Source organism: Ascaphus truei, chromosome 2, assembly GCF_040206685.1.
Source record: "Ascaphus truei isolate aAscTru1 chromosome 2, aAscTru1.hap1, whole genome shotgun sequence".
Classification (NCBI taxonomy): domain Eukaryota; kingdom Metazoa; phylum Chordata; class Amphibia; order Anura; family Ascaphidae; genus Ascaphus; species Ascaphus truei.
In genome coordinates, this window is record NC_134484.1 from 453,424,466 (window position 1) to 453,450,968 (window position 26,503).

At 52.4% G+C, this 26,503-nt stretch overlaps 1 protein-coding gene across 7 annotated transcripts in view; it reads left to right on the forward strand.

Annotated features, from left to right (window-relative positions):
• MINDY4 (MINDY lysine 48 deubiquitinase 4) overlaps positions 1-26,503 on the forward strand; it is a 130,516-nt gene that overhangs the window by 68,706 nt on the left and 35,307 nt on the right. For all 7 annotated transcript variants that reach the window (XM_075587962.1, XM_075587963.1, XM_075587964.1 and 4 more), the window contains one exon: positions 7,406-7,473. In XM_075587962.1, coding sequence (XP_075444077.1) covers positions 7,406-7,473 — 68 coding nt within the window. The remainder of the gene's footprint in view (positions 1-7,405; positions 7,474-26,503) is intronic.

Here is a 26,503-nt window from a genome sequence, read left to right on the forward strand (position 1 = left end):
GGATGGGGAGGAGAGTGGGAGGTGTGAGGGGATGGGGAGGAGAGTGGGAAGTGTGAGGGGAGGAGAGTGGGAAGTGTGAGGGGAGGAGAGTGGGAAGTGTGAGGGGAGGAGAGTGAGAGGTGTGAGGGGACGGGGAGGAGAGTGCGGACGGGGAGGAGAGTGGGAGGTGTGAGGGGAGGAGAGTGGGAGGTGTGAGGGGATGGGGAGGAGAGTGGGAGGTGTGAGGGGAGGAGAGTGGGAGGTGTGAGGGGAGGAGAGTGGGAGGTGTGAGGGGAGGAGAGTGGGAGGTGTGAGGGGACGGGGAGGAGAGGTCTAAATGTGAGGTGATGGGGAGGTGAGAGGAAAATGTGAGGGGATGGGGAGGAGAGTGGGAGACGGGGAGGAAAGTGTGAGGTGTGAGGGGGGGAGGAAAGTGTGAGGTGTGAGGGGAGGAGAGTGGGAAGTGTGAAGGGACGGGGAGGAGAGTGGGAGCTGTGAGGGGACGGGGAGGAGAGTGGGAGCTGTGAGGGGATGGGGAGGAGAGTGGAAAATGTGAGGGGAGTGGGAGGTGTGAGGGGACGGGGAGGAGAGTGGGAGGTGTGAGGGGACGGGGAGGAGAGTGGGAGATGTGAGGGGAGGAGAGTGGGAGGTGTGAGGGGACGGGGAGGAGTGAGGGGACGGGGAGGAGAGTGGGAGGTGTGAGGGGAGGAGAGTGTGAGGGGACAGGGAGGAGAGTGTGAGGTGTGAGGGGAGGAGAGTGGGAAGTGTGAAGGGACGGGGAGGAGAGTGGGAGCTGTGAGGGGACGGGGAGGAGAGTGGGAGCTGTGAGGGGTTGGGGAGGAGTGTGGAAAATGTGAGGGGATGGGGAGGAGAGTGGGAGGTGTGAGGGGACGGGGAGGAGAGTGGGAGGTGTGAGGGTAGGAGAATGGGAGGTGTGAGGGGACGGGGAGGGAGTGGGATATGTGAGGGGAGGAGAGTGGGAGGTGTGAGGGGACGGGGAGGAGAGTGGGAGGTGTGAGGGGACGGGGAGGAGAGTGGGAGGTGTGAGGGGACGGGGAGGAGAGTGGGAGGTGTGAGGGGACGGGGAGGAGAGTGGGAGGTGTGAGGGGACGGGGAGGAGAGTGGGAGGTGTGAGGGGACGGGGAAGAGAGTGGGATGTGTGAGGGGAGGAGAGTGGGATGTGTGAGGGGAGGAGAGTGGGATGTGTGAGGGGAGGAGAGTGGGAGGTGTGAGGGGAGGAGAGTGGGAGGTGTGAGGGGAGGAGAGTGGGAGGTGTGAGGGGAGGAGAGTGGGAGGTGTGAGGGGAGGAGAGTGGGAAGTGTGAGGGGAGGAGAGTGGGAGGTGTGAGGGGACGGGGAGGAGAGTGGGAGGTGTGAGGGGACGGGGAGGAGAGTGGGAGGTGTGAGGGGACGGGGAGGAGAGTGGGAGGTGTGAGGGGACGGGGAGGAGAGTGGGAGGTGTGAGGGGACGGGGAGGAGAGTGGGAGGTGTGAGGGGACGGGGAGGAGAGTGCTAAATGTGAGGTGACGGGGAGGTGAGTGGAAAATGTGAGGGGATGGGGAGGAGAGTGGGAGACGGGAGGAGAGTGGGAGGTGTAAGGGGAGGAAAGTGTGAGGTGTGAGGGGATGGGGAGGAGAGTGGGAGATGTGAGGGGAGGAGAGTGGGAGGTGTGAGGGGACGGGGAGGAGAGTGGGAGATGTGAGGGGAGGAGAGTGGGAGGTGTGAGGGGACAGGTAGGAGTGAGGGGACGGGGAGGAGAGTGGGAGGTGTGAGGGGAGGAGAGTGTGAGGGGACAGGGAGGAGAGTGTGAGGTGTGAGGAAAGTGGGAGCTGTGAGGGGATGGGGAGGAGTGTGGAAAATGTGACTGGATGGGGAGGAGAGTGGGAGGTGTGAGGGGTGTGGGGAGGAGAGTGGGAGGTGTGAGGGTCGGAGAGTGGGAGGTGTGAGGGGACGGGGAGGGAGTGGGATGTGTGAGGGGAGGAGAGTGGGAGGTGTGAGGGGACGGGAAGGAGAGTGTGAGGTGTGAGGGGAGGAGAGTGTGAGGTGTGAGGGGAGGAGAGTGTGAGGTGTGAGGGGAGGAGAGTGTGAGGTGTGAGGGGAGGAGAGTGTGAGGTGTGAGGGGAGGAGAGTGTGAGGTGTGAGGGGAGGAGAGTGTGAGGTGTGAGGGGAGGAGAGTGTGAGGTGTGAGGGGAGGAGAGTGTGAGGTGTGAGGGGAGGAGAGTGTGAGGTGTGAGGGGAGGAGAGTGTGAGGTGTGAGGGGAGGAGAGTGTGAGGTGTGAGGGGAGGAGAGTGTGAGGTGTGAGGGGAGGAGAGTGTGAGGTGTGAGGGGAGGAGAGTGTGAGGTGTGAGGGGAGGAGAGTGTGAGGTGTGAGGGGAGGAGAGTGTGAGGTGTGAGGGGAGGAGAGTGTGAGGTGTGAGGGGAGGAGAGTGTGAGGTGTGAGGGGAGGAGAGTGGGAAGTGTGAAGGGACGGGGAGGAGAGTGGGAGCTGTGAGGGGATGGGGAGGAGTGTGGAAAATAGGGGATTGGGAGGAGAGTGGGAGGTGTGAGGGGAGGAGAGTGGGAGGTGTGAGGGGATGGGGAGGAGAGTGGGAGGTGTGAGGGGAGGAGAGTGGGAAGTGTGAGGGGAGGAGAGTGGGAGGTGTGAGGGGACGGGGAGGAGAGTGCGGACGGGGAGGAGAGTGGGAGGTGTGAGGAGAGGAGAGTGGGAGGTGTGAGGGGATGGGGAGGAGAGTGGGAGGTGTGAGGGGAGGAGAGTGGGAGGAGAGTGGGAGGTGTGAGGGGAGGAGAGTGGGAGGTGTGAGGGGACGGGGAGGAGAGGTCTAAATGTGAGGTGATGGGGAGGTGAGTGGAAAATGTGAGGGGATGGGGAGGAGAGTGGGAGACGGGGAGGAAAGTGTGAGGTGTGAGGGGAGGAGAGTGGGAAGTGTGAAGGGACAGGGAGGAGAGTGGGAGCTGTGAGGGGACGGGGAGGAGAGTGGGAGCTGTGAGGGGACGGGGAGGAGAGTGGGAGGTGTGAGGGGACGGGGAGGAGAGTGGGAGATGTGAGGGGAGGGGGAGGAGAGTGGGAGATGTGAGGGGAGGAGAGTGTGAGGGGACGGGGAGGAGTGAGGGGACGGGGTGGAGAGTGGGAGGTGTGAGGGGAGGAGAGTGTGAGGGGACAGGGAGGAGAGTGTGAGGTGTGAGGGGAGGAGAGTGTGAGGGGAGGAGAGTGGGAAGTGTGAAGGGACGGGGAGGAGAGTGGGAGCTGTGAGGGGACGGGGAGGAGAGTGGGAGCTGTGAGGGGATGGGGAGGAGTGTGGAAAATGTGAGGGGATGGGGAGGAGAGTGGGAGGTGTGAGGGGACGGGGAGGAGAGTGGGAGGTGTGAGGGTAGGAGAATGGGAGGTGTGAGGGGACGGGGAGGGAGTGGGATGTGTGAGGGGAGGAGAGTGGGAGGTGTGAGGGGACGGGGAGGAGAGTGGGAGGTGTGAGGGGACGGGGAGGAGAGTGGGAGGTGTGAGGGGACGGGGAGGAGAGTGGGAGGTGTGAGGGGACGGGGAGGAGAGTGGGAGGTGTGAGGGGACGGGGAGGAGAGTGGGAGGTGTGAGGGGACGGGGAGGAGAGTGGGATGTGTGAGGGGAGGAGAGTGGGATGTGTGAGGGGAGGAGAGTGGGAGGTGTGAGGGGAGGAGAGTGGGAGGTGTGAGGGGACGGGGAGGAGAGTGGGAGGTGTGAGGGGACGGGGAGGAGAGTGCTAAATGTGAGGTGACGGGGAGGTGAGTGGAAAATGTGAGGGGATGGGGAGGAGAGTGGGAGACGGGAGGAGAGTGGGAGGTGTAAGGGGAGGAAAGTGTGAGGTGTGAGGGGAGGAGAGTGGGAAGTGTGAAGAGACGGGGAGGGAGTGGGAGGTGTGAGGGGAGGAGAGTGGGAGGTATGAGGGGACGGGGAGGAGAGTGGGAGATGTGAGGGGAGGAGAGTGGGAGGTGTGAGGGGACGGGGAGGAGAGTGGGAGGTGTGAGGGGAGGAGAGTGTGAGGGGACAGGGAGGAGAGTGTGAGGTGTGAGGTGTGAGGAGAGGAGAGCGGGAAGTGTGAAGGGACGGGGAGGAGAGTGGGAGCTGTGAGGAGAGTGGGAGCTGTGAGGGGATGGGGAGGAGTGTGGAAAATGTGAGGGGATGGGGAGGAGAGTGGGAGGTGTGAGGGGACGGGGAGGAGAGTGGGAGGTGTGAGGGGACGGGGAGGGAGTGGGATGTGTGAGGGGAGGAGAGTGGGAGGTGTGAGGGGACGGGAAGGAGAGTGGGAGGTGTGAGGGGACGGGGAGGAGAGTGGGAGGTGTGAGGGGACGGGGAGGAGAGTGGGAGGTATGAGGGAACGGGGAGGAGAGTGGGAGGTGTGAGGGGACGGGGAGGAGAGTGGGAGGTGTGAGGGGACGGGGAGGAGAGTGGGAGGTGTGAGGGGACGGGGAGGAGAGTGGGAGGTGTGAGGGGACGGGGAGGAGAGTGGAAGGTGTGAGGGGACGGGGAGGAGAGTGGGATGTGTGAGAGGAGGAGAGTGGGAGGTGTGAGGGGAGGAGAGTGGGAGGTGTGAGGGGACGGGTAGGAGAGTGCTAAATGTGAGGTGACGGGGAGGTGAGTGGAAAATGTGAGGGGATGGGGAGGAGAGTGGGAGACGGGAGGAGAGTGGGAGGTGTAAGGGGAGGAAAGTGTGAGGTGTGAGGGGAGGAGAGTGGGAAGTGTGATGGGACGGGGAGGAGAGTGGGAGCTGTGAGGGGACGAGGAGGAGAGGGAGCTGTGAGGGGACGGGGAGGAGAGTGGAAAATGTGAGGGGATGGGGAGGAGAGTGGGAGGTGTGAGGGGACTGGGAGGAGAGTGGGAGGTGTCAGGGGAGAAGAGTGGGAGGTGTGATGGGACAGGGAGGAGTGTGGAAGGTGTGAGGGGAGGAGAGTGGGAGGTGTGAGGGGACAGAGAGGAGAGTGCGAGGTGTGAGGGGAGAAGAGTGGGAGGTGTGGGGATGGGGAGGAGAGTGGAAGGTGTGAGGGGAGGAGAGAGGGAGGTATGGGGACGGGGAGGAATGAGGGGACGGGGAGGATAGTGGGAGTTGTGAGGGGAGGAGAGTGGGAGATGTGAGGGGAGGAGAGTGTGAGAGGACAGGGAGGAGAGTGGGAGGTGAGGGGAGGAGAGTGGGAGGTGTGAGGGGAGGAGAGTGTGAGAGGACAGGGAGGAGAGTGGGAGGTGTGAGGGGAGGAGAGTGGGAGGTGTGAGGAGGAGAATGGGAGGTGTGAGGGGAGGAGAGTGTGAGAGGACAGGGAGGAGAGTGGGAGGTGTGAGGGGAGGACAGTGGGAGGTGTGAGGGGACGGTGGAGGAGAGTGGGAGGTGTGAAGGGACGGGGAGGAGAGTGGGAAGTGTGAAGGGACGGGGAGGAGAGTGGGAAGTGTGAAGGGACAGGAGGAGAGTGGGAAGTGTGAAGGGACAGGGAGGAGAGCGGGAGGTGTGAGGGGACGGGGAGGAGAGAGTAATAGGGAAGTGGGTAGAATGGGGTTGGATAGATAACATGGGGGTGATTGGGTGACATAGAGGGGGGAGTGGGTGATGTGGGGGGAGAGCGGAAAATTGAGGGAATGGGGGGGGGGGGGATAGGGTTCCCAGTGCAGAGGGAGCAGGGATATTGCAGCCTCTAGTCAGCGGCTTCATGGTGGTGCGCTCATTAATACCGCCCTGCTCCTGTTACGGACACAAGTTTTGTTTTTATACCTAACAGCTTTTAAAAAAAATGTTACACTTTTGAAAGAAGAAAAAAAAAAGTATCTGACAAATAGCTTATTGAGCATATTGATGTTAGATGATCCCAGGTATTCAGTTTGACCATTTTCTACCTGTTTTAGTTCATAATTAAACTACTTGTAACAGAATCTTCCAGTGTTTTGTTTGGAGACAATCCTTAATGTCATAACTCCAATTGAGTTTTGCTTTTTGGTCTAATAAAGGCAATGGATCATAATACTGTACCTTCACGATAAGCCAAATTAAATAAAGCAATGTTGCTTTAAAAAAAAAAAAAATGAATTTGTTTCACACTTTGTTTTTCTGTATTACAGCTAGTGGAGAGATGTCACTACAGCAAAGCTTAATACCTGTACTTATTCCTGTTTTGCCAAGTTGTATATACAGTTTGAAATGGACTTTAGCAGTATTTCACCCAATAATACATAGACCCTACTCTTCATTAAACTGAACTATATTTCACTGTGTAATAGTCTATTAAGTCAATTCTGTTTATTTAACAAAGGTGAGGAATATTCTGATGGATCGGAGTGAGGAAGAAAATGGGAGAAACTAGATTGGGCAGTAGTTAGAAGATACAGTAAGGTTGGGCTGACAGGCCGAGTGTAACAGTGGCATGCTGAAATGTTGCAGGAAATGAGACTGTGCTCAGAGCGAAGTTGGAGAGGGCAGTTAAATTTAGGGTATGTCCCAGGGTTTTGGGATATGTCACCACATACTGTAGAAGGAGCAAAAGAAAAGAGAGCTGAGAATTTCTTTGGTAGGTACAGTAGGTTTGGCAGGTGAGAAGGAGATGCCATTTGGAATGAGGAGCACCTGAGCAAGACTTTTTAGTTCTGTGTGTGTTTAAGATAGACAGGGGTGGACTAGTTAAAATCCCCTTCCTAGGTTGTCCCGGGGTTTTTAGACAAAATCAGATCCACACAATGAAATCCGGATTGGGAATTCAGCAATTTTAGCCCGCGCAAATTCTTTAATATCCACTCATGGTGCTCAGATTTACAGATTTTAAAAAATCCGACATCTGATGTAATGGAAATCCGGTCCACGGAACGTGTTTATATTGAATCCGACGATTGGATTCCACTTGTCGGTTTTGGACTCTGATTTTCAGTAATAGGAAAAAGAACAGCGGTTTTGGCTTTTTGATATCGATCTGCGGAAATCCGCAGCGGAAAGGAACTGGCCCACCACTGTAGACACAGAAACATCCTTACTAGATATTATCCAAATAATTAATTAATAATACACTGAATTGTTTTTCATTGTAAGTACGGACGCCTAGACGTAGCTATAGAGGTAAGGTAACCAGATTTTAATCTGGTGTACCAGCGCCCCCACCCATCTCTCAGCATTGGCTCTGAGGCTTCTATTTACTAATGTGGTTTTAAAAACCCCTGCACAGATCGTATATAAGAGATGAATTGTATTCTATTGTTGTTCCACTGCAGTGGGTATTTTTGACCGAAACATATTAAATAACCCCCTAAGAAAGTGACACTGAAAAGCAACAGTTTGCTTAAAATTGATTAAATTGTACAACTTTCTCACACGATCTTACACATACTATTCTATTTTGAGGAAAAGTAGATATTATAAATTTTAGTTGCATCAAATGTATTTTTCATGCTGTCTGATATTAACATGTTATGTTGATTTTTCTTTTCCAGTTTGAATTCGGTCCATATGGCTGCATCCTGCTTACTCTTTCTGTTGTCTTTTCAAGATCTGTAGAGCTGTAAGTATCGTATTTATTTTCCCAATATGACATTGCATAGTACCCTTTACGCTAAGTTAATATAGTAAATTGTTAATTACACAATTATACAGTCGTAGTTTGTGTATTTGAAGATCTTTCAGCTAATCACTTTTATAACTCAGCCTGGGGAAGGGCTTTGTGCCGGAGAGGGTGATCTTGCAGTACTTTGAAACATAATCTGTATGGTGCCAGTAGAGCTGTTCTCAAACCAAAGGAACCACAAATATATCATTAATAGGTCCAGTTGGTTTATTTCACTTGGATACAGATGTACAGTTGCAGACGTTACCGCTCCCTGTAACCCTGGCACGTTATTGTACAGTGGGTTTTATTGAAAACAACTGTTAAAGAGAGAGCGCGCGCATACATTTCATGCGTTATTACGATTAATGGGGGTAATAAAATCTGCTACATCTATACTGTATATCGAGAATATCATCATATTTGTTGTGGATCTGTGATCATTTTCATTTTTAGATGTGGCTCTGACAAACGTATTTCTTCGCAGCTTGTGGACAATACAGGAGGTGTACACCTCTCTGACTAGGATAGGATGGGCGGTATTAAATTCATAGGATTATTCTTAAAAAGATGACTTGCAAGCCAGTGAACTAGTTGATGTGTTGAACAAACATTTCCTGCCACCATACAAACAATAGGAATGAGTAACGTGGAAAATGTATCCTGGCAAACCTTTTTTTTAGATTGTGTCCCTGTGTTGCGCACCTTATTAGACGCGGCTTTTGCCATGTTTGGGAAGTTGAAAACCATTCAAATAATTTTTCAGCAAAAGCAGTATATATATTCCCCTCCTCTCCCTCCCCCCAACCATTTTGGATTTTAGCATTAGACCTGTATCTGCATTGGTAGACCTTCAGAACTTGCTTTGTTTGCCTGGCTTTTATCGATTCTGCCATAGCAACAGGAGTGTCATGCATTTTTGCAAATACAAGTGACACAACATAACCCAGTGCAAGAAAATACAATAAATGAAAAGTTAGTTTATGTAGCGTTAGTGTAGCATGTATTCATAAATGATCAAAACACTCGGTTCATTGGAAAAAATAGTTACTTTAAAGCAGCAGTACATTTTTGTTTTTTTGTTGTTTATTTTTAAAGAAAAAGCAATGTATTTTTTATTGGATGTTTTAAGCAGGGGGTCTCTGGAGCTGAACCCCGTTAATTTCAGCTCCGGAGACCCCCTGCCTCCGAAGATACTTGCCTCTGTAGTGGTGCCGGTATCTCTGCATTCAGAGAAAGGGAGTGTCTAATGGCGGGTTTAAATGTCCCCACGTCATGCGGGCCAATAGGAAGCCGTGACGTCATCTGGTGCGGCTTCCTTATGGCCCGTGTGACCAGGGGATTTAAACTCAGCAGAGATACCGGCACCCCCTACAGAGGTGTGTATCTCTGGAAGCAGGGAGTCCCCGGAGCTGATATATATACAGTATATATATATATATACTGTATATATATACTAGCTGATATACCCGGCGTTGCCCGGGCGTGGAAGGGCAGGGGGCATGGGGTGTGGAAAGGCGGGGGGCGTGGAAAGGCGGGGGGGCGTGGAAAGGCAGGGGGAGTGGAAAGGCGGGGGGCGTGGAAAGGCGAGGGGGGCGTGGAAAGGTGGGGGGGGGGGGGCGTGGAAAGGCGGGGGGGCGTGGAAAGGTGGGGGGGGGGCGTGGAAGGGCAGGGAGGGGCAGAGGGCAGGGAGGGGCCGAGGGGCAGAGGGCAGGGAGGGGCAGAGGGAAGGGAGGGGCCGAGGGGCAGGGAGGGGCGGAGGGGCAGAGGGCAGGGAGGGGCAGAGGGCAGGGAGGGGCAGAGGGCAGGGAGGGGCAGAGGGCAGGGAGGGGCCGAGGGGCAGAGGGCAGGGGGGGCAAAGGGCAGGGAGGGGCAGGGGGGGCAAAGGGCAGGGGGGGCAAAGGGCAGGGAGGGGCAGGGGGGGCAAAGGGCAGGGAGGGGCGGGGGGCAAAGGGCAGGGAGGGGCCGGTGGGGCAAAGGGCAGGGGGGGCAAAGGGCAGGGAGGGGGCAAAGAGAGGGGTGGGGGGGGCAAAGAGAGGGGTGGGGGGGGCAAAGAGAGGGGTGGGGGGGGGCAAAGAGAGGGGTGGGGGGGGCAAAGAGAGGGGTGGGGGCAAAGAGAGGGGTGGGGGTGAAAGCTGTTCCACATTGAGCATGTTGTGATTTGTGCAGTAAACTGATTTCGTGTGTGCATGATTGCTGACAGTGGGGAGTGGTCTTTTTGCGATGGGCCGTGGCGGCATGCGGAGTGGCGAGAGGGGGTTAGTGGTGTGAGGGGCTGCTCGGTCTGGCCCGCGGCGGCATGCGGGGTGGCGAGAGGGGGTTGGGGGTGTGAGCGGCTGCTCGGTCTGGCCCGCGGCGGCATGCGGAGTGGCGAGGGGGGGGGGGTGTTAGCGTCGTGTTTGAGGTCCGGCGTTGGCGGTGTAGGGTAAGTGTGCTGATCGAGGGTGTTGTTGGGGGGGGGGGGAGATCTTGCTCGTTTTCGAGGACACGCGGCGGAAAGTGCCGTGTGGGGTAAGAGCGTAGCAAAGGGGCCGTAGTGGTGATAGGGGGTGGTTCAGCGCCGGGAAGGGCGGAGGGTGGGTGGTCAAGGGCGGCTAGCCGTTGAGGAGGGCCAGAGGGGTGATAGTGGGGGGGGGGGAGTGTTGTACTTACTTTTGGTGTCCTGGTGAGCGTCTTGTCAGCGTCTCTAGGGTTGAGCGGGTGTGTGTGTGTGTGTGTCTCTCCTTTGGCCCGTCACTCCGCCTCAGGCCAATGAGAGGTGTGCGGGGGCAGGCGGGCCAAGGGACCAATGAGATTTCCCCTAGGGACACAGGACATCCAGACAGGCATCCAGTGCTTTCACAAATATAGTATAAGATATGCTAAGCCGTATTGCTGCTTTAAGGGAATCTCATGGTTTTCCTCTAGTCTTGTGAAAAAGGTTGGAACTGTAGTCCAGAATTCTGAACCTGCTATTGTGTTTACCATAAAATCCCAAATAGTTGTATTTAAAACATATCGATTAACTTTAAAATCATAAGTCAGGCCTAGCAACCTCTGGAAATAATATTATTTGGGGCAAACTTCACAGACAATTAGATCTACAAAATCCAGACTCTTAAGATTTCATCTGACAGCCAGGGCATCTGCAGTAAACAACATAACTTTTTATTTTACTAAGCTTTTTAGGTTTTAGGATAAATTAATTTTGAATGGTTGTCTCATACTTAAATATATAATGAACAGATTTTCAGAGCTACTATATGTAAAATCTTACCTTGGAAATGAGCAAAATGCCTTAGAATATTTAACACAGACTACTTGCGATAGGAGATTAATGTGGTACTGTAACTATAAGAATGCTGCAGTGATCTGGTTTGAATTATTAGGTATCTTATTGAACATTCACATTAGGTCACCATGTCTAAGTCTGGGGCCATGGTGCCTTCGCCCGCGTGGAGGCTGGGAAGTGAAGCGGGTGCTTTCCCTGGCCATGGTGGACGGGCCGTGGGGGGTGTGCCTGTGGGCGTCGCGGAGCTGGTTTGCCCTCATTGGGCGAACCGCTCACGTGACCGGCCTGTCTCGCCAAGAAATCAGTTTCAACTGATTTCTTGCGCAACACGCTTCTGCCCGCACGCCGCATGGACTCGATCACTGCCTTAAGGCCGTCTGATCGCTCAACGTCCGCACGGTCTACGCATGGCCCCAGCCTAAGAGTCCCCCTCAAAAAGTCTTTTTAACCTTGATCAGCAGGAAAAAGAAAGACAATTTCTAAAATAAAAGTTGTACTTTCTCTTAAATCATTTTTTAAATAAAAAGAACGTCTTTATATTGCAGCTTCTGATCATGAACAGGTTCAGGGAAACTGAAATGGGAATAAATTATTATTAAAATATGTTATACAGAGAGCACGATGACCCAATGATAAAAGCAATGGTAATCCAAGTCAAACCTTAAGATACTTCTTATGCATATTTAGAGGCAGCATTTCTTTCCAGAAAACTCAGCTCTGGCAATGACAATGTTTGGAACAATATAGTTCATAATAGTAAGATCATTTGATTACTCCATGCTTGGTAATTTACAGATGCAGTCAGCTTTGTCTCACTGATGACGCAGAATATCATGTTATAAAACATATCAGTGTGTTTCCTAGGATCCAGTGGTACAAACAGAATATCACAATATACCCTTGCTACATATAAATACCATCGAATATTATAGTTGGTATATTATTTACTACAATGGGCAAAATGTCTATTAAATCAGTACTCCTTTTAGTCATTATGGTACTGAGCCATACTTGCATACGTGGAGGTGTGCCGAATTGTAAACTCTGGACCTTTACCTGCTGGTACGGGTTACGGTGCATTAGCCTTTATTTACATAACAGACATAGTTCTGGCATAGCATGAAAAGTCAGGGAAGGACATTTGGATTTTGTCTGGATTTATAATTTTTCCACTCGCCAGGGAGGTCTCGAGTGTTTATTGAAAATGCTTGCCAACCCGCAGTGATAAGAATTAATCATCTGCAAGTCACAGAGCTAAAATCACTCCATAAACCAGTAGGCTGTGAAGAAGAAGTAAGTATTTGCTATAAACTGTTGAAATGGTATTTAACAAAATGAAAACAAACTTTTGGATACTCCTGCCAGGTTTTAGCAACAGCCAGCCATGATAGGGCGCATATCCCCATCTTACATGGATCGCTCTTATGGTGGAGTTGCTACCTTTTTGTGACCCGCTTCTTAACCATTTTTAACAGTGTACCTGCCACACTAATAGTGCCACTATTATTATTTATGCACAAATGCAGCTTTTATGATTTTGAGACAATAAATGATCCAAATATTGGAAAGCTGCTTCACCTCTCTGCAGGAATCAGGTCATTGGCTTTATGTCATGTGGGTGTTTACTAATATAATTCAAACGGCATCCACCTATGGTTGGCCATTTATCTACTTCTTACTAGTGGAATAATAGGGGATAATGCTTTCCAATGTCATGGGCAACCGTATATCTGTTCCACATGGCCTTATACATTCGGCCTTTGTACTGTGAGAAACAAATCTAGGACTCCGTTCTTAATACACATGATTATTACTCTAGACCAGGCCTGCTCAACTCGTAAAGTGAGAAGGGCCGAACTGCTCCAAGGAAAAAAAATTTGGGCCGCACGGGTTAAATCATCATCATCATCATCATCATCATCATCATCATCATCATCATCATCATCATCCTCATCCTCATCCTCATCCTCATCCTCATCTCTCCTCCAGCACCTCTCATCATCATCTCTCATCATCATCATCTCTCATCGTCATCTCTCATCATCATCTCTCATCATCATCTCTCATCATCATCTCTCATCATCATCTCTCATCATCATCTCTCATCATCATCTCTCATCATCATCTCTCATCATCATCTCTCATCATCATCTCTCATCATCATCTCTCCTCCAGCACCTCTCATCATCATCTCTCCTCCAGCACCTCTCATCATCATCTCTCCTCCAGCACCTCTCATCATCATCTCTCCTCCAGCACCTCTCATCATCATCTCTCCTCCAGCACCTCTCATCATCATCATCCTCATATCTCCCCCAGAACCCCTCACTATCAACCTTTACGATACTCCCCATCTATCTCTCATACCCCCATCTCTCCCCCTCACCCACACAATACCCCCCTCCACATCAAACACACAGTACCCAACTCCACATCAAACACACAATACCCCTTCCACATCCCTCCAGCCCATTCCATGTCAGCAGCCCCCCCAAGTCAGCATCACCCCCACAAGTCAGCATCCCCCCCATGTCTCTCTTCCCTCAATATGACACTCTCTCCCCCTCCCCTAAATGACACTCTCTCCCCCTCCCCTCAATATGACACACTCTCCCCCTCCCCTCAATATGACACACTCTCCCCCTCCCCTCAATATGACACACTCTCCCCCTCCCCTAAATATGACATACTCTTCCCCTGCCCTCAATATGACACACTCTCCCCCTCTCCTCAATATGACACACTCTCCCCCTCCCCTCAATATGACACACTCTCCCCCTCCCCTCAATATGACACACACTCCCCCTCCCCTCAATATGACACACTCTCCCCCTCCCCTCAATATGACACACTCTCCCCCTCCCCTCAATATGACACACTCTCCCCCTCCCCTCAATATGACACTCTCTCCCCCTCCCCTAAATATGACACTCTTTCCCCCTCCCTTCAATATGACACGCTTTCCCCCTCCCCTCAATATGACACTCTCTCCCCCCCTGCAACTCACATCACACCCTCCCCCTGCAACTCACATCACTCTCCCCCCCCTGCAACTCACATCGCTCTCCCCCCCCTGCAACTCACATCGCTCTCCCCTCCCCTGCAACTCACATCACTCTCCCCCCCTGCAACTCACATCACTCTCCCCCCCTGCAACTCACATCACTCTCCCCCCCTGCAACTCACATCACTCTCCCCCCCTGCAACTCACATCACTCTCTCCCCCCCTGCAACTCACATCACTCCCCCCCCCCTGCAACTCACATCACTCTCTCCCCCCCCTGCACCTCACATGTCAGCATCCCACCCTCCCCTCACATGTCAGCAGCCCACCCTCCCCTCACATGTCAGCAGCCCACCCTCCCCTCACATGTCAGCAGCCCACCCTCCCCTCACATGTCAGCCCCCCACCCTCCCCTCACATGTCAGCCCATTTTTCATACACACACACACACACACACAGCCCCCGCCCCCGGCATGCTCTGACCTCCAACCCGCCCCCTGGCATCCTGCTATTGAAAAAAAAAATACTCACGGCTGCCGCATCCTCCTCATGCTGCTGCTGCCCCCGCGCACCGCAAAACCCTGGGGCGGGGAGGGAGGGGACGGAGGGGGAGGGATGAATCGCCGCTATTTTTTGAGACTTTTTAAAAAAAAAAAATTTTTATTTAATTAACTTGCGCCCGGCCGGAGTCATCGCGGGCCGCACAGAAAGGCCAGGCCCGCGGGCCGTATGTTGTGCAGGCCTGCTGTAGACTGTGTTTGAGCAAAATAATGTCACCGAAAAATAAACTATTGCAAAGCTGCAGAGGACGCCACTTCTTAATATTCTATGTTAGATATATTTCCCCGTGTTATTTTTTCTATTGATTCGGTATGAGTAATTTATTTATTTATAAAATGTTTTACAAGGAAGTAATACATCGAGAGTTACCTCTCGTTTTCAAGTATGTCCTGGTCATAGTTATGATGACAAATAATACATGATGGAGTATACACAACCTAGCGCTAATAGCCACAGGATACTAAAATATATGTAAATGTCCCAATACAATTCTAAATGATACCTTTACGTGTATTGAAGTCCTGCAGCCTGGATGACTCACAGATTGTCCAAAAATCCTTCTTGTAGATATGTTGAAGAAAAGTCGTCATTAGCGCTGGTCCTCAATGTGATATTTTGAATAGTGATCAGAAAAATAATAAATAGTGTAAATCCTCTATATAACTACTATAATCAATAACACCACACGTGCGTGTATATAGTAATTTAACACCTATATACAGTGGTCGACAAAAAAACAAAAAATCTACTCGCCGAACAAAAAAAATCTACTTGCCACCTAGTACCACACGTGTGCTGGTTGGACCAATAGGAGCTCGCCACGATGTTAAATCCACTCGCCCGTGGCGTGCAAATGTATAGGTTTGTCGAACACTGCCTATATAGTATAACACTAGTGTTATTATATTAAATGTCATATGTTATTGTACCATGAGAGTGTTTCTTCCCTTTTCCCTGAATCTATGTTATTCCTAATTGGACATCAATTAGGGTGACCATTCGTACCGGTTTTACCGGTTTTTGTCCCGGTTTTTGTCCCTGGTCCCGGTATTGCGGGGCAGCGGCGGTGAGGAGAATGCGGCGGCCAGAAAGTATTTTATGCTGCCGGGTGGACTGAATGAAGGAGAATGCCGGGGGCGGGACTTAGAATGCCGCCGGGCAGCAGGGGATTGGATGGAGGATGCGGGGGCGGGGCTTTGAATACCGGGCCACAGGGGATTGGCTTAAGGTAAGAGGATGCGGGGGCAGGACTTTGCCAAAAAAAGCAGTCGCAGGGGCGACTGTCTGTCTGCCCGCTCTACCCGGCTCTCCCTCCCCCTCCCCCCCGGCACTCCAGCCCCTTCGGCCCTTCCCCGGCTCTCCCTCCCTCAAAACTCCTCCCCCCAGCACTCCGGCCCTCGGTCACCGGTTCTCCCTTCGGTCCCGGCACTCCCCCTGGTCCCCGGCACTCCGGCCCTCCCCCTCGGTCCTCCTTCCGGTCCCGGCACTCTGGCCCTCCCCCCGGTCCCCGGCTCTCTGGCCCTCCCCCCTCCTGGGTCTCCCCCCCCCCCCCCCCCGGTCCCCGGCTCTCCGGCCCTCCCCCCCCAGTCCCCGGCTCTCCCCCCCCCCGGTCCCTGGCTCTCCCTCCTGTCCCGGCACTCCCCCCGGCTGTCCCTCCCTCCGGACCAGCACCCCAGCCGCTCGCTAGCAGTGCGGCACCTCCGGTGCTACTGTTAGTGAGCGCGTGCCAGAGCTTGCCGCCTCCTACCTGATCCCGCCTCCGCAGCCACCTCCGCCGAACCCCAGCCGCCTGAGGTAGGCATATGGGGGAGATGCAGGAGGGGAGAGACATGGGAGATGCAGGGGGGGAAAGACACATGGTAGATTGGGGGGGGGAAGACACATGGGAGATAGGTGGGGGGAGATACACATGGGAGATACAGGGGAGGGGGGAGAGAGATGGTAGATGCAGGGGAGGGGGACACATGGGAGATGCAGGGGGGGGACACATGGGAGATGCAGGGGAGGGGACACATGGGAGATGCAGGGGAGGGGGACACATGGGAGATGCAGGGGAGGGGGACACATGGGAGATGCAGGGGAGGGGGACACATGGGAGATGCAGGGGAGGGGGACACATGGGAGATGCAGGGGAGGGGGACACATGGGAGATGCAGGGGAGGGGGACACATGGGAGATGCAGGGGAGGGGGACACATGGGAGATGCAGGGGAGGGGGACACATGGGAGATGCAGGGGGGGGCAAATGGGAGATGCAGGGGGGGGACATGGGAGATGCAGGGGGGGAGAGAGAGATGGGAGATTCAGGGGGGGGAGAGAGAGATGGGAGATGCTGGGCGGGAGAGAGAGAGAGATGGGAGATGCGGGGGTGGGTATATGGGTATGATGATGATTTCACCTGTGCGGCCCATTTTTTTTTAAATATGTATGGGGGTGGGGGTCTTTAAAAATGTATTGGGGCGGCAAGGGTCTTTTTAATATGTATTGGCGGGGCGGGTATTTTTATTATGTATTGCGGGGTGGGGTTTTTGGTATGTATTTTGTCGGGGGATTGTGTGAGCAGAGTGTGGTAATTGATGTAAGGTAGGGGCAAGTGCGAAGGGGAGTAAGACACAGGGGAGATAAATACATGTGAGGCGGGAGGGGGAGAGGGAGTGAGACGGAGGGGAGAGATAAATACATACGAGGCGGGAGGGGGAGAGGGAGTGAGACGGAGGGGAGAGATAAATACATGCGAGGCGGGAGGGGGGGAGAGTGAGTGAGACAGAGGGGAGATAAATACATGCGAGGCGGGAGGGGGGGAGAGTGAGTGAGACGGAGGGGAGATAAATACATGCGAGACGGGAGGGGAGGAGAGCGAGAGAGACGGAGGGGAGATAAATACATGCGAGGCGGGAGGGGCGAGAGTGAGTGAGACACGGGAGATAAATACATGCGAGGCGGGAGGGGAGGAGAGCGAGTGAGACACAGGGGAGATAAATACATGCGAGGCGGGAGGGGAAGAGAACGAGTGAGACGGAGGGGAGATAAATACATGCGAGGCGGGTGGGGAGGAGAGCGAGTGAGACACAGGGGAGATAAATACATGCGGGGAGGAGAGCGAGTGAGACACAGGGGAGATAAATACATGCGAGGCGGGAGGAGAGCGAGCGAGACACAGGGGAGATAAATACATGCAAGGCGGGAGGGGAGGAGAGCGAGTGAGACACAGGGGAGATAAATACATGCGGGGAGGAGAGCGAGTGAGACACAGGGGAGATAAATACATGCGAGGCGGGAGGGGAGGAGAGCGAGTGAGACACAGGGGAGATAAATACATGCGAGGCGGGAGGGGAGGAGAGCGAGTGAGACACAGGGGAGATAAATACATGCGAGGCGGGAGGGGAGGAGAGTGAGTGAGACACAGGGGAGATAAATACATGTGTGGCTCTGTGTGTGTGTGTGTGTGTGGCTCTGTGTCAGCGTCTTTGTGCGTGTCAGTATCTCTGTGCGTGTCACTGGCTCTGTGCATGTGGGTCAGTGGCTCTATGGGTGTGGGTCAGTGGCTCTGTGGGTCTGGGTCAGTGGCTGGCGGTGTGTGGGCCACTGGCTCTGTGTGTGTGGGTGTGTGAGTCAGTGGCTATGTGTGTGGTTCAGTGGCTCTGTATGTGGGTGTGTGGGTTAGTGGTACTGGGTGTGTCTATGGGTCAGTGGCTCTGTGTGTCAGTAGCTCTGTTGGTGTGGGTCAGTGGCATTGTGTGTGTGTGTGTGTCAGGGGCTCGGTGTGGGTCAGTAGCTCTGTGTGTGTGTGTGTCAGTGATTGTGTGTGTGTGTGTGTGTGTGTGTGTGTGTGTGTGTGTGTGTGTGTGTGTGTGTGTGTCAGGGGCTGTGTATGTGTGTGTGGGGGTCAGTGGCTCTGTGTGGGTCAGTGGCTCTGTGTGTGTGTGGGTCAGTGGCTCTGTCTGTGTGTGGGTCAGTGGCTCTGTGTGTGTGTGGGTCAGTGGCTCTGTGTGTGTGTGTGTGTGTGGGTCAGTGGCTCTGTATGTGTGGGGGTCAGTGGCTCTGTGTGTGTGTGGGTCAGTGGCTCTGTGTGGGTCAGTGGCTCTGTGTGTGTGTGGGTCAGTGGCTCTGTGTGGGTCAGTGGCTCTGTGTGTGTGTGTGTAGGTCAGTGGCTCTGTGTGTGTGTGTAGGTCAGTGGCTCTGTCTGTGTGTGGGTCAGTGGCTCTGTGTGTGTGTGTGTGTGTGGGTCAGTGGCTCTGTGTGTGTGTGTGTGTGTGTGTGTGTGTGGGTCAGTGGCTCTGTGTGTGTGGGGGTCAGTGGCTCTGTGTCTGTGTGGGGCTCAGTGGCTCTGTGTGTGTGTGGGGGTCAGTGGCTCTGTGTGTGTGTGTGTGTGTGTTTGTGTTTGTGTGTGTGTGTGGGGGGGGGGGGTCAGTGGCTCTGTGTGTAGGTGTGTAGGTCAGTGGCTCTGTGTGTGAATATGTGGGTCAGTGGCTCTGTGTGTGGCTCTGTGGGTCAGTGGCTCTGTGCGTCAGTGGCTCGGTGTGTAGGTCAGTGGCTCTGTGGGTCAGTGGATCGGTGTGTAGGTCAGTGGCTCTGTGGGTGTGTGGGTCAGTGGCTCTGTGTTTGGGTGTGTGGGTCAGTGGCTCTGTGTGTGTGGGTGTGTGGGTCAGTGGCTCTGTGTGTGTGGGTCAGTGGCTTTGTGTGTGTGGGTGTGTGGGTCAGTGGCTGTGTGGGTCAGTGGCTCTGTGTGTGTGGGTGTGTGGGTCAGTGGGTGTGTGGGTAAGTGGCTGTGGGTCAGTGGCTCTGTGTGTAGGTCAGTGGCTCTTTGGGTGTGTGGGTCAGTGGCTCTGTGTGTGTGGGTCAGTGGCTCTGTGTGTGTGGGTGTGTGGGTCAGTGGCTCTGTGTGTGTGGGTCAGTGGCTCTGTGTGTGTGGGTCAGTGGCTCTGTGTGTGTGGATGTGTGGGTCAGTGGGTGTGTGGGTCAGTGGCTCTGTGTGTGTGGGTGTGTGGGTCAGTGGCTCAGTGTGTGTGGGTCAGTGGCTCTGTGTGTGTGGGTGTGTGGGTCAGTGGCTCAGTGTGTGTGGGTGTGTGGGTCAGTGGTTCTGTGTGTGGGTGTGTGGGTCAGTGGCTCTCTGTATGTAGGTCAGTGACTCTGTGGGTCAGTGGCTCTGTGTGGAGATAACATTTTTTTTTTTTTTAGATCTATTTATTATATATTTATCTTGCCTTTGGCTGTATCCTCCCCTCCAAATTCCGATAACATGGCTGCGCGACATCATGTAATGCTCATTGCCATAACAACGAGCCGCTCCGTGACGTCACGCAGCATCAAGTTGACATGACAACGGGACGCATTATGGCGCCGAGGCATCACGTGATGCCACATTGTCATGGCAACATGTCACCGCCTGACGTCAGTGTCTCGTTGTCATGGCAACAGGGTGCGTCATGTGATGTAATTTGTTTTATAAATAATTTTTTAATGTGTCCCGGTTTTTCATTTTGAAAATCTGGTCACCCTAACATCAATCCTTCTCCACTCTGGAGCCAAGTATACTGCATGTTTTTCACTAGATTATTAGACTGTATAACATCAGTTATAATCTAGATTCCAATAAGCACTGTATGTGTAATTATATCCTTATAAAAAGGTTTACATTTCACACTTTGTTTTACTGCACTACCATTGTGTGATAATTTCACAATTGAGCACTGTTAGAGTTAACTATTTAACATCTTTAATTGTAGTTGTGGATTATTTTCACTGGGTATTTTTTAGTTTAGATTTTATTTCATTGGATATAGGTGTTACATCACTATATACACACACGCATGTGTGGTGTTATTGATTGTAGTAGTTATATAGAGGATTTACACTATTTATTATTTTTGTTTGTCTTTTCACTATTCAAAATATCACATTGAGGACCCGCGCTAAGGAGGACTTTTCTTAGACAAATAATACATGGTTACAAATACATACAGGCATACCCTGTTTTACGTACACCCGCTTTACATACACTCACAAGTACGTACATTTATTTTTAGTTGCACCATACCCCTGTGTACGTACGCGTGCTTCGCGAGTACGGACACCAGGGGGCAGCGTGCGCACCTCAACACTCCTGCAACCTCCTTCATGCTTGTCTTCATTATGGTGCGCTCGATCTCCCTGTTCCCTCTGCCCTCCCATCTGTCTCCGTTCCCCCTCCCATCTGTCTCCGTTCCCCCTCCCATCTGTCTCCGTTCCCTCTGCCATCTGTCTCCGTTCCCCCTGCACTCACAGCAGCAGCTAAACCAGTGATTCCACCCGTGACTCTGCTTGCTCCGCTCTCTTCCTTCTCCCCCCTCCTCCCCCCCTCCGCCCTCCTCCCCCCCTCCGCCCTCCTCCCCCCTTCTCTCCCTTCCTCCACCTTCCTCAGAGCTCTGCGAAGCTTTGCATGTGATGTGAATTACGAGCAACAGTGAGGGTAAGGAGAAGATCTTCTGCTGCAATATTTGCGTGTGTGTGTGTGTGTGTGTGTGTGTGTGTGTGTGTGTGTGTGTGTGTGTGTGTGTGTGTGTGACACTGAGTGAGTGACAGCGTGTGTGTGACTGAGTTACAGTGTGTGTGTGTGACTGAGTGACAGTGTGTGTGTGACTGAGTGACAGTGTGTGTGTGACTGAGTGACAGTGTGTGTGTGACTGAGTGACAGTGTGTGTGTGACTGAGTGACAGTGTGTGTGTGACTGAGTGACAGTGTGTGTGTGACTGAGTGACAGTGTGTGTGTGACTGAGCGACAGTGTGTGTGTGACTGAGCGACAGTGTGTGTGTGACTGAGCGACAGTGTGTGACTGAGCGACAGTGTGTGACTGAGCGACAGTGTGTGACTGAGCGACAGTGTGTGACTGAGCGACAGTGTGTGTGACTGAGTGTGTATGTGTGTGTGACTGAGTGCGTATGTGTGTGTGACTGAGTGCGTGGCTGACTGAGTGAGAGAGAGAAACTGAGTGAGAGAGAGGGACTGAGTGAGAGAGAGGGACTGAGTGAGAGAGAGGGACTGAGTGAGAGAGAGGGACTGAGTGAGAGAGAGGGACTGAGTGAGAGAGAGGGACTGAGTGAGAGAGAGGGACTGAGTGAGAGAGAGGGACTGAGTGAGAGAGAGGGACTGAGTGAGAGAGAGGGACTGAGTGAGAGAGAGGGACTGAGTGAGAGAGAGGGACTGAGTGAGAGAGAGGGACTGAGTGAGAGAGAGGGACTGAGTGAGAGAGAGGGACTGAGTGAGAGAGACTGAGTGAGAGAGACTGAGTGAGTGAGAGAGACTGAGTGAGTGAGTGAGAGAGACTGAGTGAGTGAGTGAGAGAGACTGAGTGAGTGAGTGAGAGAGACTGAGTGAGTGAGAGAGACTGAGTGAGTGAGAGACTGCGAGAAGGAGAGAGCTGCTATACAGTACTGACCCGCGTGCGCGCCTCTCACCTCCTTGCTTGCTCCCATTCATTTTATTTGAATGAAGCCTACTGTATTTATTTACACATGCGTTATTTACATCAGTTATGCACATATATGATGTTTGCAGTACAGTACATGCATTGCAAAGTGGAAAAAAGGCAGTGCTTCACTTTAAGTACATTTTCACTTTACATACATGCTCCGGTCCCATTGCGTACATTAAAGCGGGGTATGCCTGTAGTTACATAAGTGAACAGGGTATACATTATATATATATTTTTACATGGTGTGGCGATTTTCACTCCTCATTCGCCACACCTGTGGCTACATTGAAAAATAGGTTGCCCACCTCTGCTCTAGAGTGTAGACCCTCACGAGCAGGGCCCTCATTACTTTTGTATTTGTTTATGCTCTTTTGTCCTTATTTGTATCTGTACAAATGTGTACAGTATGCAAAATGATCACATTGTGTCACTCTTTACTTCTCATCCGTGTTAGGCCGCGCTTATAGTGCCGGCGACGCTGACGTCACGCTGCGTTTGCTGAAAAAATCAAATTGAATTGACTTCCAGCGATCGCGACCAAGCCGTCGCACCGTTGCGTCGCTCTTACTATAAGCGCATGCGACGGATTCAATGCATTTGTTTTGGCGCGACGTCACTGTCACCGGCACTGTAACCGTGGTATTTAATATATATATATGGGGGTATATTTTATATGTATATGGGTGGTGGGGTATATTTTATATGTATGGGGGAGGTGGGGGTATATATTTTTTATATATATATTACATGCCAGGAGTCTATTAATTCGACAAATTAAGTTGACACTACCAGTTGAATCGTAGTGATCTGCATCATTGGCCCTCCGCAGCAGTTGTTATGCAATACAGATGTAGCAAAACTTACTGTTCCCGTCCAGGGTGGCGATTTTCACTGTTCCAGTGCGACTGCAGTGCAGCTACAGTTCTTGTAGCTCTGAGAACAGTAATGCTGCGCTTATTGTGCCGGCGACGCGACGTTGCGGCAAAACAAATGTATTGCTGCCGTCGCGTGCGCTTATAGTAAGCGTGACGCTGGCGGCGCGAATTTCTGAAGCCGGTCAAATTTGATTTTTCAGAGGCTGTCGCCACATGTGACAGCCTCTGAAACAATTAAAGACCTGGTCGCCCGCGATGACGGGTGACGTCATCCGTCGCGTCGCTGTTGCGCGCACTATAATAAGCGCGGCCGAAGCGGCCCAGAAGGATTAACTCTGCCATCGAAGAGAATACTAGCACTCACCTTTCAGACGAGCTGAGCAGCCTTCTGCAGCCGTCTCTGCATCTCTCTGTCTCCAGCCGTGTTCCCATATAAGGGCATCTACGTTATACATGGGGAAGGAAATACAGCTCTGCAGCTCTTACCTTCACCATGGGGACAAGACTGGAGATGGAGAGATGGAGATGCCTGCGCAGCTCATCTGTAAGGTGAGTACCGGTATTATCTCCCTGCAGGTGGCTCATTCAAGTGAAGGATTAACGCTGTGGTCCCATTCAAAAGCATTGACCCCCACCGCGTTAATCCCTCCGGCCGCAAAACTTTCTATCCTTAAGGCCACGGAGGAGCCACTATTTGAACCCTGTTTTCCCCATAATTGTCCTACGGTCACAAAGACATGAAGTCTCACTGCATCTGTACATATTCGGTATATAGCCTATTTCCCTGTGACATTGTGAAGCCATGGCACGGTTCTCCTGGTAAGCCATGGAAATGTAAATAAGCGAAAGGTATACCTGCATTTTCTGAAGCCAGGGTCACGTTTAGTATGAATGGCTCCCGATAGCATTAACACAGTTCCCTTTTAAATCACTCCAAGTCCTGTAATATTTCCTCCACTTTATTGGGAAAAGGTAGCAGGATACAGATACTTGTGGATGGTGTGTAGTGGTGATTATTAGTTAGAAACCGGTAAAAAGAGATGGCCTCACCAAGGGGGATAAACAGAGAAGGGGTTCTTTACTCACTGTCTCCAGGGTGGAAAAGGAAGTGAGGTGCAGTGTGGGTAAAGGAATAGTCTAGGGGCAGACTATGTCTGAACAAACAGGAGGGGGGGCAGACTAGCCCATTCTGGTGAGGATCTCAGAAACTGCAGTAGCAGCTCACTGATTCCATGCTCGGAGGCAAGGAATGCAACATTGTTGCACGTTACACAGGCACAGTATGTGTCTGCAAACTCCATGCAGCTGGGAATAAGATCTGACAGGCAGAAGCTGCAAGGGAGAGAGGGGGGGGTGAGTCAGAAATGTGGTTCTTGTTCCATAACACTCCCCGTCTGGTATCTGTAGATACCACTATATACCAGACTATGTGGAACATATGTGCAATGCATAACAAAGATAACATCACAATAATGAAAAGTCCATGTCCACATAACGAGGTGATACCGGCCGGTACCACTGGCGTGGAAATCCCTTGACAAAGTCTTTTAGCAAGAGATGTTGGGTGGATGAACCGCTCCAGGTTTGCTGGTTTCATCACAATGTCTTTCTGTGAAAGTCTCTGGCACTGTTTCCTTTCAACTTTGTGAGAGAACAGTCCCTTTGACTCTGTAGTTTTCTCTACAGAGTGCATCACCTCGTGGATGTGCCAGTCATGGTAGTTTGTCATCCTATCACCTGGCGTTTGGCGGGAGGAGATGGCTTTTGGTTCCTCGCGGAAGCGGATTACTGTCCCTGGAAGACTGGTTGTCGAATGTAGTCCAGTAAAGGGGGCGTCGTTCAGGGAGACTCCCTGAAGCTGAGCGCTGGGGTTGAACATTACCCGGATTTGATCGGATTCCTGAGGGTGGTAGGCCCCAGGTGATTGGAGGTACCGACATTCTTCACCTTCCTCCATTAGAGGTGCTGGCTTTGTGTGGCCGGTAAAGAATATCTTCTGGATGAAGACCACAAAGTTGTTTTTGGTCCCTGGTTCCCTTTGTAGGCCGCAGAGGTGCGAGGTGAACCTAGAGATGGCATGTTCTCCATTGTTTGGGAAGCGCCTCCTTGGTGAACGGAATGGTAGCGGAGTCACCCGACTGCTTAGTCCGTCTTTAGAGAGCTCCTTGACTGTTAACTTCGGGAATCCTCTATCTTCCCTTGATGGTGTTTGCTTGTCATCGTTCCTTGTTGTCTGGAACGCTGTGCACTGTGGTTCATCAGTGCATTTCTCTTGCACGAGAACGTCTCCACGTAGTTTGGTGAAGCGCTTTTGTTTTCTTTGTTGACTGCCATCGGGAGGTTATTGTTTCCCCGGACGTAACGAAGAACAGTCTCTTTTGCCCTAGTAAAATCCTTTATGAAATGTCTCTGTGGCTGTCTCTTTTTGGATGTGTGAGAGGACAGTCCTTTTGACACTGTGGCTTCACCTGTGGGGCGCAATCTTTTGCGGCTATGCCAGCCGTGGCAGTTGGTTGCTTTGTTGCTTGATGCTCTGTAGAGAGGAACAACTGTACACCTTGGTCGTGCCACTGCTCGCGCGAGGACTGGTTGATCGTTCATTGCCTTTTGGACGATCCCTTTGTCGGTCACCTTTGGGAGGTTACTTTCTTCCTTCGGTGGAATCGACTCCTCATCCTTAGCTGTCTGGACTGCTGAGCATCCTAAGCCATTGTCGCATCCCATCGACGTGAGGAAGCCTTTGTTGGTCTCAGGGGTATGATCTTGTCTTTCCTCTTCACTTGGCCCTTCGGTCACTTGGGGATGGCCAAGACATGGTTCAGAGAGAGATGTGTGTCCACATTCTGTCACCACCGTTCTGCGGGCATCAACGTAGTCTTGCCCGTGATCTTTGTTGGTGCATGCGTTGCCCACTATCACCCATCCTAGGTCAAGTCTTTGGGCGTATGGCGCGTTGTGGGGTCCGTTATGCTGTTTACGGACTTTATGTGTGTGGGAAGGGGCATGTTCACTTTGCCGTCTATTGAGCATATGGTGTAGCCATTCACTCTTCTCCCTGTGGTCTCCATTTGCCCTGCGCACGTTCTGAGAGTGTAAGGAGAAGCACCGTCTTGTATGTTAAACATGTCGAAGAATTCTGACCTGACCAGTGATCGGTTGCTCTGGTCGTCGAGGATTGCGTACATCCGAATAGCCTTCTCAGGTTGTCCCTGGGGGTGCACTGCGACAAGGCATATTTTGGAGCAGGACATTTTGTCACCTTCTTTTCCGCAAACCTCAGTGCGCTGAGATGTGACGGATGTTGGCTCTCTTTCTCCTTCCTCCCCGCCATGCTCCGCTACGGAGGATGGGTTCTTGAGTTGGTGGAGTGTCATCGCCTCTGGGTGTAACGCTGTCACGTGCTTGTCACTTTCGCACACTGTGCATTTACTCTCTACCTTACAGTCCCTGGCTAGGTGAGTCGTGGAACCGCAGCATTTGAAGCAAACTCCGAATTCTCCAAGTAACCTCTTGCGTTCCTCTAGGGACTTCATCCTGAACCCAAAGCACTTGTTGAGTGGGTGTGGCTTCTTGTGTATGGGACATTCCCTGTTTGGGTTCCTTGTCTCCGGCGACCGACTGATCGGGAGTAGTTTGGGTCGTGGGAGGCACGTCCGTCCTGTGAGTCGAGATGGGTGTTTGGGTGTTACCATATCTCGTCGCTGGTCTCTCGTTCCTCAGGCTGCTTGCACTGTATGGGGTTTGCGCACCTAAGAAGAAGCTGGGGTCGTTCCTCGTCCTTGCTGCTTCGCGAATGAAGCTCAAGAAAACTGAGAATGGGGGGTAGA